The sequence below is a fragment of the Centruroides sculpturatus genome, unplaced genomic scaffold (assembly GCF_000671375.1).
Source record: "Centruroides sculpturatus isolate CEXI.00-Female unplaced genomic scaffold, Cexi_2.0 scaffold1392, whole genome shotgun sequence".
Classification (NCBI taxonomy): Eukaryota; Metazoa; Arthropoda; class Arachnida; order Scorpiones; family Buthidae; genus Centruroides; species Centruroides sculpturatus.
Window position 1 is genome coordinate 24,027 of NW_019385560.1, and position 13,936 is coordinate 37,962.

The 13,936-nt window shown below is 29.2% G+C and overlaps 2 protein-coding genes across 2 annotated transcripts in view; both read right to left on the minus strand.

Moving 5' to 3' along the window:
- LOC111640142 (dedicator of cytokinesis protein 3-like) overlaps positions 1–13,936 on the minus strand; it is a 54,285-nt gene that overhangs the window by 22,730 nt on the left and 17,619 nt on the right. Inside the window, exon 2 of the mRNA XM_023386138.1 lies at positions 5,301–5,336. The gene's annotated coding sequence lies outside the window, so the exon portion shown is untranslated. The remainder of the gene's footprint in view (positions 1–5,300; positions 5,337–13,936) is intronic.
- On the minus strand, positions 10,007–12,584 carry LOC111640140 (protein ALP1-like). The gene is made up of 2 exons (XM_023386137.1): positions 11,639–12,584; positions 10,007–11,085 (listed from the first exon to the last, which is right to left on the minus strand). Exons 1-2 carry the CDS (start codon positions 11,900–11,902, stop codon positions 10,183–10,185), a joined length of 1,167 nt encoding a protein of 388 aa, XP_023241905.1. The 5' UTR covers positions 11,903–12,584; the 3' UTR covers positions 10,007–10,182.

Below are 13,936 nucleotides of genomic sequence, written 5' to 3' on the forward strand. Positions count from 1 at the left end.
ATTTAAATTATTTTTTATAATTTTTTATAAATTTTTCAATTTATACTTTATTTTCATCAAAAAAAAATAAATTTTGAGTCAAAATGTTCTTGTAAACATTTTCTACTTTCTAAACAGATTGAATTTATCTTAAAATCCTTTTAGATAAACAAATGATTATCTTCAAAAGTTCTACAATAAATTCAAATTATTCATAAGCTGTTGCAATAGTAACATGATATTTTATAATAATTTTAAAATTATAACTAAATGTTTTCCATTTTTTCTTGCTTTATAAATGATGGAATATTACAGATCTTACTACTTGAAGAGAGCACCCCTTTGTTTCTTTGTTGTTTTATTTTAATATTCACAGTAAGAAATTGTTACTTTTACATATAATTTCTTTATTTTCTTTTCAAGATTTTTTTCAAAATAAGAGAAACAAATTTCTTATATTCTATGAATAGCTTTGTGAGATCCAGGAGTTCAAGGATGTTGAAATCCATTTTTAAGAAATTTTTTATTTAACATCCATTGCGATCATTAGAAAACATCGCAAAGAACACGGATTGAATGACAGTTTTACTATCAACAAACGGATAAGAATCTTAACAGTCAGTTGCAAAATGATAACATCCAATTGTGAAAGGAGATGAAAGTGACACCATTACATCAACGAAAGTCATCACTGAACTCGCACCTGTAAAAGCAACCTTCATTTCTAAACAACTGCTGATCACGATTGACATTCCCAGGCTAAATGTATAAAAGGAAGAGACAACAACAATTCTGCACGGTCATCCTAAGGAAAAGTGTTCATCCTCACATAGAAGTGTTAGATACACCGACCATATCCGGTGGATACTGATGGACATATTAAGATGCTTCATAGAACAGATCTCTTCTAAGCCATTATCATCAACGACTCGCCATACAAAAAAGGAAGACATCAACCTCCATAAGGATTAGAGGTATTTTGTTAGAAATGTGTAAACTCTCCCTTTGCATTCGAGAAATTAGGCCCACCCACATGGCATAAGACAGAATAGTCACGCCATGGTTGTACGATCTAATATCCATATTTTATCACCATACGTTATTCATTTTGTTTGAATCCTTATGTACATTGTAGATTTAGAATATATTAAAATTTTATTTGTTTCATTAAACTTGTCTGCCTGTTTATTGCTCGGAAACTGGACACCTCATCGACTTACCTACCACACTCCCCACTCGATATTCGAAGACCCTCTTTAATTAATATACATTAATTTAAGAATTGCGAGTTAGGTTATCCTAACTGGTGCCAGTTCCTGACCAGAAGCCGCAATCTTATGAGTTGTGGGTTTCCGATAAACTCCTAGTCATTCAACAGACAACATGAGCAGGTCTTGCCAACGTGTTGCCTATTAAGTGGTATTTAGGGAACAGCCCTTTTGCCCCAGCATCTCACAGCTTACTAATTTTTTGCTCTCTTTCTTTCTCTGTTTTTTTTAAATTTTTTTTTCAAATATCTTTTCTTTTTACAAGTTTTTCAAATCTTTTTTAATCCATGTGCAGTATACAAAATTAATCTATTCCTAAACTGAGATCGTATCATGAAAATGTCGTAAGGTGAATCATTTTCCCTACATGATTATATGTAAAACCAAATAATCCGTTCCAACACAAAAAACACACTCAAATTAAAGCTAAGTAGTACATTGAAAAAAAAAAAACAACTTTAGTAAGGAAAACACTGAAAAAGGCATTTTGTAGTTGTAAATGTATAAATAACCATAATAGAATAATTGATTAAAAAAAGTAGTTTTATTTGCACTTTACCTTCGAGGATGGTGGAGGTGTAAACTGGTGGTGGAGGAGAGGGAGAAGGGAAATGATACTAAAACTTAACTTCATAACATAATGTAACAATAACTTAAAAATAATTTAACACTAATTTTTTTATCTTTTCTGTTTTATATATTTTTTAAAAATTTTTTATTCACTGCTTTTTGCTTTCTTTCCTTCACTTCCACCAGCACTTTCACTGGATAGAGGTCGCTTGGTAAAATATCTATCCAAAGAGGTTTGGCTTTGCCTACTTTTTAAAATGTTTCTAAAATGACTTAGGCAAATGTCATTAAACTGAGCAGCAATATAGCCAGTGTGAACCTTTTCGGGATATTTCTTTTCAATAAAATCAGTCACTTTCTGATAATACCTCAAGATTTCCTTTATCGAGCAAGATCCTTCCACAACAAAGTAAAACATGCGGACTGAGACCAATGAACAGAAGAAACACGTGATCATGGCAGTAGTGCTGCAAACTAATGTAACATCATATGATGAGTTTTTGTTTGTACTGTGGAGCAAAAATATGTTTGAATTTCATGTCATATCCTGAAAATTTTGTATGCTGAAGCATTTGTATCCTGAGGTACTACTGTACTCTGATCTCTTATTATACCAAATTTTTTTACTAACTGATTTCAAACAGAACATATATTCATAGCTCTTAAAAATAGAACAAATTTTAAGAACAAATTTTAAAAATAGAACAAATTTTAAAAAGTTGCTATTTTAAACTGGACAGGATTCTTACATAATGATCATTATTTATGTATTGATAATAGCTTAAAAGCTGGTTTTTTAAATAAACAAGTTGTATTTCCATTTTTACATTCTTTCATTATCTCTAGTCTAGAGTTTTCAATTTTTTTTTTTTTTAAATAAAAATACTCCAGAAACTGGGTTGTAATATATTGTGGAAACTCCCTATCTTGGTATTCATCCAGCAGAATAGTTCAAGTTCAGAAAAACTGTGTTCACTTATGGATGATGCAGTGATAAATGTGCCACCCCACAGATGTTTTTTTTTTTTTTTTGTTATTTTCTCACATTTATATTCTGTAAATTTATTACTGTTTGAATGCTCAATAATTTAATTTTATCTAGTTTTTTATACATTTTCTACAACTGTAACCACTTAAATTATTAATAAATAGATCTCATAACTCTTGTGAAAAAAGACGAGAATGAGAACTAGTATGATAACCATCAGTTAAAGCAAATTTTGTCATGTCTGTTTTAGCAGAAACAAGAAGCATAAACACAAAGAACGTTTATTACATAACAAGTTAATATAGACAAAAATAAGTTTTCAAAATCATATGCTGTCAAGATATCTTTCCCATCCAGAATTATTTCATCCATTTTCACTGCTAATAACATATTTTTGAATATGAGAATAAATCAAGATTATTAGTAACTCTAGATAAAAATAAATTTTGGAGCAGGATATTTCACTACAATTGCTTTAATATTCAAAGTAGATCCTTTCATTTAAAAATTTTCAAGGCAACAGTTTTCTTCATAACTAGACTTTTCAGGCAGAACATATTCTTTTAAAACTCAGATTAGCAACTCAATAAAATAAGCAGTGTCAAAACTGATCTTTAAATTTTTGTAAATAATATATGTATATACTATATTTCTTATAAATCAATTAAAACAAAACAGGATTTTTTTAATATAAACAAACAGCAAAGATAATAAATTTTAATACTGTTAGTTAATGTGATTGCTAATAAATTTACAAATTATTATTTTTAAAAACTTAAAATTACTTTGACAATAAATTTAATATTTTATTTTAAACAGTAATCTTTAAAACAATATTAAAGTGATATACAGTACTACCTGCATTTGACGGGCACCTGTCAAAACAGGCAAAAATTTTGGGCACAGAATAGTTTATCCATAGAGTCTTCGTATAAGTTACCTTTATTAAACGACCACGTGTGTAACGCAACCGTGGGCATCAATTTTTGGTCCAAAGCAACATACAACAACTGTAATAAGCAACCACTTCCGCAAATATATCTGGTCTAAACAATTGTTCAACAATGTTTCTCCCTCCTAATATAATGAATTAGTCCAAACTCTTGTTCAAATCCACCCCGGGCACTTCTCCCACCTTTGAAATTAGGTGCAGGTGTTAATAAATTAGTCTAGCAACAAAGGAAATTCATTTCAGTTTGTTGGAAAATGTCCAAAAAACCAAAGAAATGCAAATGTCATTAGAAGATCTTGAGAAAGTGAAAATGGTTTATCACAACAGCAATTAACAGCAAAGTTTTAACTGTAGGAAAACGAAATTTATTTTACAGTAGACCTATACAGTATTTTCCTTAGGGGTATAAAATATTGTACATGATACAATTAATCGGCTGATCTCATCGTTAGATAAAATTTATTTTATTTATTTATTTATTATTATTATTATCTTTTTGTTTTGAAGCTTATATACAGTACATGTGCGATAAATAGTTTCTGTATCAATTTACCTTATTTCCATGATATTTTTAAAAAAATAATATCCAAGTAATTTTTTGCACGCAAAATATTCAAAAAACAATAAACGCATTAATGCAAAAATCAGTTTTACAGGCAACCTTTCTTTCTCAATTCTGCAATTGTCCAATGATAATCGCAGAATGTAATGAAATCGTATTATGAGAAAATATAATAAAATCATTTTATTATTAATTAATAATTTTTCTTATTGTACTTAAGAAAATATTAAATATTAAAAAATACAGTATTTTTAAAGTTAAAATAAGATTAAACTAACAAATACCAAAACCAAAGTGATGTAGAGATACAATGCGTTTGTATATCAATGATGTAATACACGTAACTGAGGAGCGAACAAAAAGAACAAAGTTGAATTAATTAAGTTGGAAAAAAGAAAGTGTGCATTATAATCGAGAAAATGTGACTATTGTATTAATCTTTAAAATATTGGTATTAAATCTGTCTTATAAAATCACGACAACTTCTATAAATCAAGTTATCCGATAAGAATAAAATACAATACCAATATAGCCCTATTGTTGAAAAAATTTGCTTATTTTTGCTCACCTAGAGTTTTGCTTAGTAGAAATGGCTAAAAAGTGTGCAAAATACGTACGGAAATATGGTATTACAACACCACCTGTATTGGACAACCATCTGTCTAAAAGACCACTTTTTGAAGGAACCGTGAGTGGTTGCCATACACAGGTTTTACTGTATTTTAAACTTCAATGTTACTTAACATTTGTAAGGTATATTAGATATTGCATCAAATATGAGAAATTTAAAGAGAAAATTGTAATTTAATCCAATAACTCATTATCATTATTTCATGAATTTAAACATCAAATGATTAATATGAACTATTAATGTTAGTATGAATGTAAGTAATTTATATAAATACTATATATTATTATGACACAATATAAGAATTTAATTCTGCTACAACTAAGTTAAGTTTTTTGTGGGAAATTACATACCGAATGACTTGCGACAATCTCTGAACTTTGTAAATGCTAAGAATAAAAAGAGAATATACATGTTAGTGAAATTATATATTATTTAATTAACAATATAAAACTTTTAAAGAAACAAATTTAAAGTAATTATAATATATAAATATAATTAATAATTATATTTACAAAATTATTTATTATTTATATAATTATTTTAAATATAAAAAAGAACAAGAAACATTTTAAGATTTTTTTCTTTAAAATATATTACTATTGTATTGTATATTGTAAATAGGTAGGAATAATTAACATTTAATTTAGTAGCATCTTCAGTTTTTTGGGAATAGACAACACTACATTATTTAATAAGTTTAATATTTGCACTACATATAAATTAATTAAGTAAGTAAGTAAGTAATCTTTATTGGCGTAAAAGGCTTTTGCCTGTTACAAGGGTGTTTTATTTGGAGGAAACGCATATTAACATCTCATATAATAATTTTTTAACAATATTAGTATTTACTATTTACTAATCTATATAATTATATTAATAATTTGTCATAATTATTATTTAATTAGTTGTTTAACGTAGTTATATATCATATAAATCGTGTTAACATCAGCTCTATCTAATGTCTTGTACATTTCCAGCTCACTAGTACATTTAGCCAGTGGCTCAATCTGGAGCCTTTGTAGTTTATCCTTTTCATTACAATTTTCACATAAAATATGAATTTTAGATAAATTTTTGTTACAATTTGGACATTTAGATTGGGTGTAATCCATATATTTGTCATTTATAATTATTCCATTTTTATTTAACCTAATCTGTATAAAAAACTTTTTAATGTTAAAAGCTATATTTGTCAGTATATAGTTGTTATTTATTGGATAATTTAGAATTGTTGTATACCAGCTTGTATTTTCTCATTTTTGTATATCTTCAACGTCTTGGATAATAGAGTATTCCATAACTCTGTGTATTATTTCTTTACTATACTGCTCCATATCATACGTATGATCCATAAACAGTTTAATAGAAAATCCATATTTATTTACTATCTTCGATAACTGAATTATCCAACTTCGTCTTAAGTCCGTTTCCCTTGATTTGTGATATAGTAAGAACAGCAATTTTGTTGTTATATCTTCAGCCTTAATAATTTTGAGTAAAAACTTTAAATATCTTTTTATTAGTATAGTATTTATTCTGAATCTATTTGTTTCTAATCTTAAAGCACTACCCGGGATATTATATTCTAGCTGGAATATCTTACGTATAAATATATTCTGTATATTTTCAAAGTCATTAAATCTTTCCATGCTCCAAACTGGGGCAGCATATCCCATTGAGTTCATCACAATCGAATTAAAAAGTTGAAAATGTAAACATAAGTTCTTTATTTTTGCCTTGCAGAATAGACCAATTAAATTATTTATAGCAATTTTTGTTTTACTTAGTGAATTTTTATAGTGTTTTTCGAACGAGAGATTAGGTGTGAATGTAACTCCTAAAAATTTAATTTCCTTCACTATCTTCACTTCTTTTTTAATAAAAAAAGACATGTGCTTTTTGGATACGTTACTTCCGTTTCTAAATATCACAATTGTTGATTTTTTGGAATTTATTTTAACTCTTAGCTTTTCTAAATACTCACAGATTTGTTGGATTTTTCTACAGAGTGCAGCTGCTGTAGGAGCTATCAACACAATGGGTGTATTCAAAATCTCAGCGCGCTGCCAGCGCCTCTGTTCAAAATCTCAGCCAACTTCCGGTTGCTGTCAGCGCGCTGGCAGCAAACTCAAGCGTCCTTTTTCAGTGCTGAATAGGTCAGCAACCAAGATGGCAGCAACCATGAAGTTAGTAAGGGCTTTGATTAACGTCAATGGTTTCGAATTTAATTTACTCATTGATGAATTCACATTGAATAAATTAAGATCAGGTAAGTACATAATAGATTATTTTAATATACCAACATATTTATATATGTGAGACATATTTTTTGTAGTTGTTATTATATTAAAATTATAGATGGCGGAAGCCACAAAAAATAATCCAATGATATAAACTAAAATGTATTAAACTTTTTATTAAAATTAAAAATTCTTTTCGTACGTATCACATAATTATCAGGATAAAACCATCAAACCGTTAATTTTAAGTGGGAGAACTATCCAAAAAAGAAAGTTTTAATATACCCACATATTTATATGTGAGACATATTTTTTTTAGTTGTTATTATATTAAAATTATAGATGGCGGAAGCCACAAAAAATAATCCAATGATATAAACTAAAATGTATTAAACTTTTTATTAAAATTAAAAATTCTTTTCGTACGTATCACATAATTATCAGGATAAAACCATCAAACCGTTAATTTTAAGTGGAAGAACTATCCAAAAAAGAAAGTAAATTAAAATAAATAATTATTAGAAAACTAGGCTATATCTTACCTAGAAAAGTAATCAATTTAGTTTCTTAAACACAAATCGGATAATCTCCCCAGTTTTTTTTTTTAGTTGTTAACGTTAATCTTAGGCTTCATTTCGTTATGTATTAAACGAATCTCTTAATTCTGTAATATTTTTGACATTTTTTTTTTCCTTAGATGCAAACTACATGCAAAAATATTTGAATGATTTGAAGCATAGTTCAGAAATTGATATCCCATCGAATTTAAATATCAGTACACCGAAAATTGTTCGAATCTTTCGAGTCATAGAATAAGATGGTGAATTTGGTAAGATATTTATGTAAGGATGCTATATTTATAATATAATGCTATATTTTTTGTATTAATTTGTTTGGAAATTTATTAGAACTCACAGAAGGAGTCCAATTCAGTTTTGAAGAGGCTGAAAAAGGTGATCAGCCTGAAATAAAAAAAAATGAGCAGAAAAAGAAACAAAAGGGTATAGTTATTTAATACATTCAGACTATTTAATTTCAAAATTTATTTAACAAATACAAAATAATAAGTAATATATTAAATATTGAAGTACTTTCTTTTTTCAGTTGAATGATCTGATGTGGCTACACAACTCTTAATCAATTCAAGGATAGAAAGAGAAAATGACTTCCAGAAACCAGTTAATACATTCAGACTATTCAATTTCAAAATTTATTTAACAAATACAAAATAATAAGTAATATATTAAATATTGAAGTACTTTCTTTTTTCAGTTGAATAATCTGATGTAGCTACACAACTCTTAATCAATTCAAGGATAGAAAGAGAAGATGACTTTCAGAAACCAGTTGCCAAGGCAAAACTCTGGAATCAAATTTCGCAGGTCTTACGAAATAAAGGGTTTAAGTTTTCAGGGGAGGAGTGTAGCCATAAATGGCAAAATTTAATGTGCACATTCTGACAAAATTTGGATAAGTTAAAAACATCAGGAGAGGGGAAAATAAGATGGGAACATTTTAATAAATTTTATGAAGTGTATGGTGGAAAGTCAAATAACAATCCTCCACCTCATTACTTGAGTTCGTCAATTGCCTCTCCTCCATCGCTGTCTCTGTGCACCTCATCTGGCTCCAAATCCCCTGATACAAATACAGCTACAACTAACAGCGAAAATAACACCTCTTACCAGGGAGAATCGTAAGAGAAAGCGGGAACCCCCTGCATGGTTTTTAGAAGAAATGGCGAAGAGAGATGCAAAGGATGAACAGAGATGGAAGAAGGTGAAGGAAATAGAAGAAAAAAACTACATGAATTGCAGCAACTCAGAATGCTAATGTCTGAATTAATTAAAAATAAAAACAATGTGTAATAATTTTTTTCTTTTTTTTTTAAAGTAGCCCCTTGGCTAATTTTTTATTTATTAAAATAAANTCTCTGTATGTTTCCTGATTGCCAACTAACCACAAGAATATAAGCAAATTTTTTTCTTTTTCAATTAGGGGCTTTGTTTTCACCTTTGGATTGGGAAGACATTGTAAAAGTATCTGCAAAATTATTGTCATTATTTTATTTGAAAGCAATAACATAACAATAAGGTATAGTTATGAAGTGTAGGAGAGAGTGGGGTTCATTGAAACATAAAATTTGCTTGTAATGTCCCTTTTTTAACCTTAAATTGCATGATTCTATTGTTTTTGATTTAAAAAAATTATCTTTAGTGTTTATTTCGCATCATTAATAAAACATTTAATTTTATATATATTATTTCAATCATTTTAATTATCGACTCATTAAACTGATTGAAAACGAAACTCATTAAAATAACTAAAGGTATTTTTTGAAATTATATAAATTAGAAAATAAAGAAAAAAATTTATTTTAGCAAAAGAATTTCTTCTGATAGAAAAGCAACATACTCTTATTGGTTTTTTTTTCAGATATATTTCAGTTCCTCTCTGAACAAAAAAAATACTGTTTACATGTTCAATTGAAACTGTCCCACATCTTATAATTTATAACGTTTCATTGTACTCCGTTTTGCATTGTCCTACTCTCCCCTACATATATTGTACTGTACTTACTTACCTCTACTGTTGTACGCGATAGGCGAAAATGACTTTTAAATTCTTTGTCAGAGTACATAGATACTACGTCTGAAACATAATTTTCAATTCGAATCCTCTTTCTTTTCTTGTTTGGTTTTTCTTCTTCTTCTATAACTCCTACAGATATTAAAAAATTCTCATCCCTCTTTCTCTTTNTGCAAAGAAACAGAAAAAAAGCATTGTCATTTTTTTTAAATTTAAGACACTAAAATTTAACTGTTTAAAGTAGATGTATCATACCAAGACACTATGTATAGTATCCATCTCAACAAAATTATAATACTTAATAAATAATACATTCCAAACAATATTTTATTACATTGAAACACTAAATTCATACAGTAAAGTGTATTGTACGGTACATACAGCCCAATAACATCACCCAGTCTCAGAACAACTGAGTTGCTATCAAGTTCCTCTTAGCTGCTCCATCAGTATTTGAATAACTGCTGCACGGTTCTTCCAGTTCTTCTACACCATTCTCTTCACTAACAATTTCAACATCTGTACTCTGATCATTATGCATAATACAAAAATTATGCAGTACACAACAGGCAATGATGACTTTTGGAACTAAAGTTCTCTTTCTGATATATAAATATCTTAGTTTTCGGAATCTACCAAACAAATGGCCAAAAGCTTGCTCAATGACAACTCTACTTGAGCTTAAAACTTTGTTATAGTTTTTCTCTCTTCTTGTTAAATAGCCAGTATCACGATAAGGTGTTAGGAGTGATTTTGATAGAGGATATGCACAATCTCCTATCATGTGACAATTGTTTGGAAAAAACTGTGGATCTCCCAATTTGGAATAGAGAGGACTATTTCGGAACACCCTTGCGTCATTTGATGATCCAGGCCATCCTGCAAATATATCAATAAAAAGCAAATTGCTTCTGCAAACTGCTTGAAGCACAACAGCAGCAGTTTGTTTTCTAGTGATATGTTCATTTTTTTCTTCCTTTAGTGCCGAAAATTCGACATAGGTGCCATCTATGGCACCTATTACACCAGGAAAAGGCACTTGTCGTAGAGCTTCAAATGCTCGAATGGATCTTTCAGCTTCTTCACCAATAGGCCAGCAAATAAATTTAGTAGCCAAAGCTGAAATGTGATCACAATATTTCATAAACACACCGTGTGCATGGCTTTCAGTTACCCCAAATCTGTCAGCTACTTCTCTGTATGTTTCCTGATTGCCAACTAACCACAAGAATATAAGCAAATTTTTTTCTTTTTCAATTAGGGGCTTTGTTTTCACCTTTGGATTGGGAAGACATTGTAAAAGTATCTGCAAAAGTATTGTCATTATTTTATTTGAAAGCAATAATGTAATAAGGTATAGTTATGAAGTGTAGGAGAGAGTGGGGTTCATTGAAACATAAAATTTGCTTGTAATGTCCCCCTTTTAACCCTAAATTGCATGATTCTATTATTTTTTATTTAAAAAAAATTATCTTTAGTGTTTATTTTGCATCATTAATAAAACATCTAATTTTATATATATTATTTCAATCACTTTAATCACTGACTGATTAAAATGATTGAAAACAAAACTCATTAAAATAACTAAAGGTATTTTTTGAAATTATATAAATTAGAAAATAAAGAAAAAAATTTATTTTAGCAAAACAATTTCTTCTGATAGAAAAGCAACATACTCTTATTGATTTTTCTTTTCTAATGCTAACCATACACTTAAATATATCTGAAAAAAAATACGTTATAAGTTCCTCTCTGAACAAAAAAATACTGTTTACATGTTCAATTAAAACTGTCCCACATCTTATAATTTATAACGTTTCATTGTACTACTCTCCCCTACATATATTGTACTTACTTACCTCTACTGTTGTACGCGATAGGCGAAAATGACTTTTAAATTCTTTGTCAGAGTACATAGATACTACGTCTGAAACATAATTTTCAATTCGAATCCTCTTTCTTTTCTTGTTTGGTTTTTCTTCTTCTTCTATAACTCCTACAGATATTAAAAAATTCTCATCCCTCTTTCTCTTTGCGAAATATTCATTTTTCATTACGTTGGTCTCATTAAATAAGTTCAATAACAAATTTAGCGAAACGTACAAGTCCATATCACCCGCCATTTTTCTTGTTTACCTTTCTGGATATTCCAGCAGTCAGCATTCGTGTTCTCTCCGAAACGCCAGCAGTACGTCACTTCTGGCAGCGAAGCGCTGGCAGCGCGCTGAGATTTTGAATACACCCAATGTCATCGGCATACGATATAGTATGTATAATCTGATTTTCAATTTGAAATTTATCTTCATCTCTTTTACAACAATCATTTAGATCAAATAGGTAGAAATTGAAAAGATATGGGAATAATGGATCACCTTGTAGTAGGCCTCTGTAGGTAATGAATGGTGTCCAGATATTGGTATCCTGTTTAATAATTGTCTAATATTTTCCGAACAGCATCCCTATCATATTTATCAAACGTTCTTTTGCCTCGCATCTCTTCATTTTACTCTGTAGGTCAGTAATGCTAATCATATCATATGCTTTTCCAAGATCCAAAAACAGAGCAAACACTTTATGTCTTTTTTTAAGCAACTGAGTTTGAATTAATGACAGCAAGACAAAGAGGGCTGTTTGAGTACCACCCCCTTCTACAAATGCAAAGTGCGTATTATTTCTATAATTATTCACCGCTGTTCAGTAATTAAATTTATTAGCTAATATTGTAATAAATATTTTCCATAGACAAGACAGAAGGGCTATTGGTCTGTAATTGGTTGGTTCCTGTTTATTCCTTTGTTTAAATATCATAGTAAAAATTATTTTGTTCCATTTGGCTGGTATTATACTATTACTATAAAATAGGTTAAATTGTCTAGTTAAATATCAAATAATTTCTATTGGTAACATTTTGATGAGTGAGTTAGGTATTGTATCTGATCCTGGTGTTGATTTGTCTTTAAGTTTTTTGATACAGTCCTGTAGTTCTTCTATCTTAATTATCTTGTCTTGCTGGATTTCTGGTCTTGTCTTGGTTCCCATATATTTTTTACAGACATTTTTCTGATAATTCTCTGAGAATTTATTGTAGTATTTAAGCCAATCACTATATTCTACTCTAGTCTGTGTATCCCACCCTGACTTTCTTTTACGAAAATTATTAATTATTTTCCAGAAGACTCTGAAATCTTTAGCTTCTGATAATTTCTTGCTGATTTTTGAAAAGAATAATTTTTTCTTAGCTTTAATTAAATTGTTATACATTTTTTTATACTTTAGATAATTCATTAGTGCTTTACTGGTGTTTGTTCTTCTAAAGACTTGTAAACTCTTTTGTTTTTTAATTTTGTAGTCATAACACATGCTATTATACCATTCACATTTAAATATTTTTCTATTTTGTTGTGTACAATTCTTGATCTATATTCCTCTAGTTTAGTTATAATATTCAGATAATTTTCTATTGGATCATTTTCTTTTTCCAAGGTTAACATCTCCTCAATCATATAATCAAACTTATTTAACAATTTTCGTTTATTATATGACGGTCTTAATTCTAGATTAATAGAGTAACTCTGTTCACAATTATATGTCTTATTACTTATTTTTTGATATTTTATTAACTCCAACTGAACTGGAAAGTGATCTGCAAGGTCGTTGTCCAGAAAGTTTAAATAATTACAACAATTTATCATTTCTTCTGAACAAATAATATAATCCAGTATGGATTTCCCACTTGGGGAAACAAAAGTAATTTCTGCATGAGTATCACCCCTCATCCTACCATTCAGAATTATTAGTTGGTTATTGTTAATAAAATCTAGAAGTGACGACTTGGTGCATTTATAGACACTTGGCAAATAATTCCATCACCTACATTTACTTCTTACAGAAACGCGTTTCGGGCTTTCGCCCCTCTTCAGTCTGTTACGTCGATAGTTGTGACTTGTGTGTCCGTACTTCCCGCTCCCTTCCCCTCCCCTCTTTTTTCCCGACTTGACGGACTCCCCCGCATGCCTCGTAATTTGTAACATTACCCTTCTCCGAGTGTTGCACACAGCCTCGCCTGCGACTGTATAAACATTCTATTTTATTTTAATAATTGAAGCCAGTTTTTATGGATGTCGATGCTAAGGTTCTTGTTAATATTATTTTTGTCT

Excerpts from the sequence above, each read along its gene's own strand:
- LOC111640140 (XM_023386137.1), bottom strand. The coding sequence starts at position 11,902 with ATGGCGGGTGATATGGACTTGTACGTTTCGCTAAATTTGTTATTGAAC. Across the intron at positions 11,086-11,638 it reads TATCGCGTACAACAGTAGAG|ATACTTTTACAATGTCTTCC; the intron begins GTAAGTAAGTAC and ends ATACTTTTGCAG.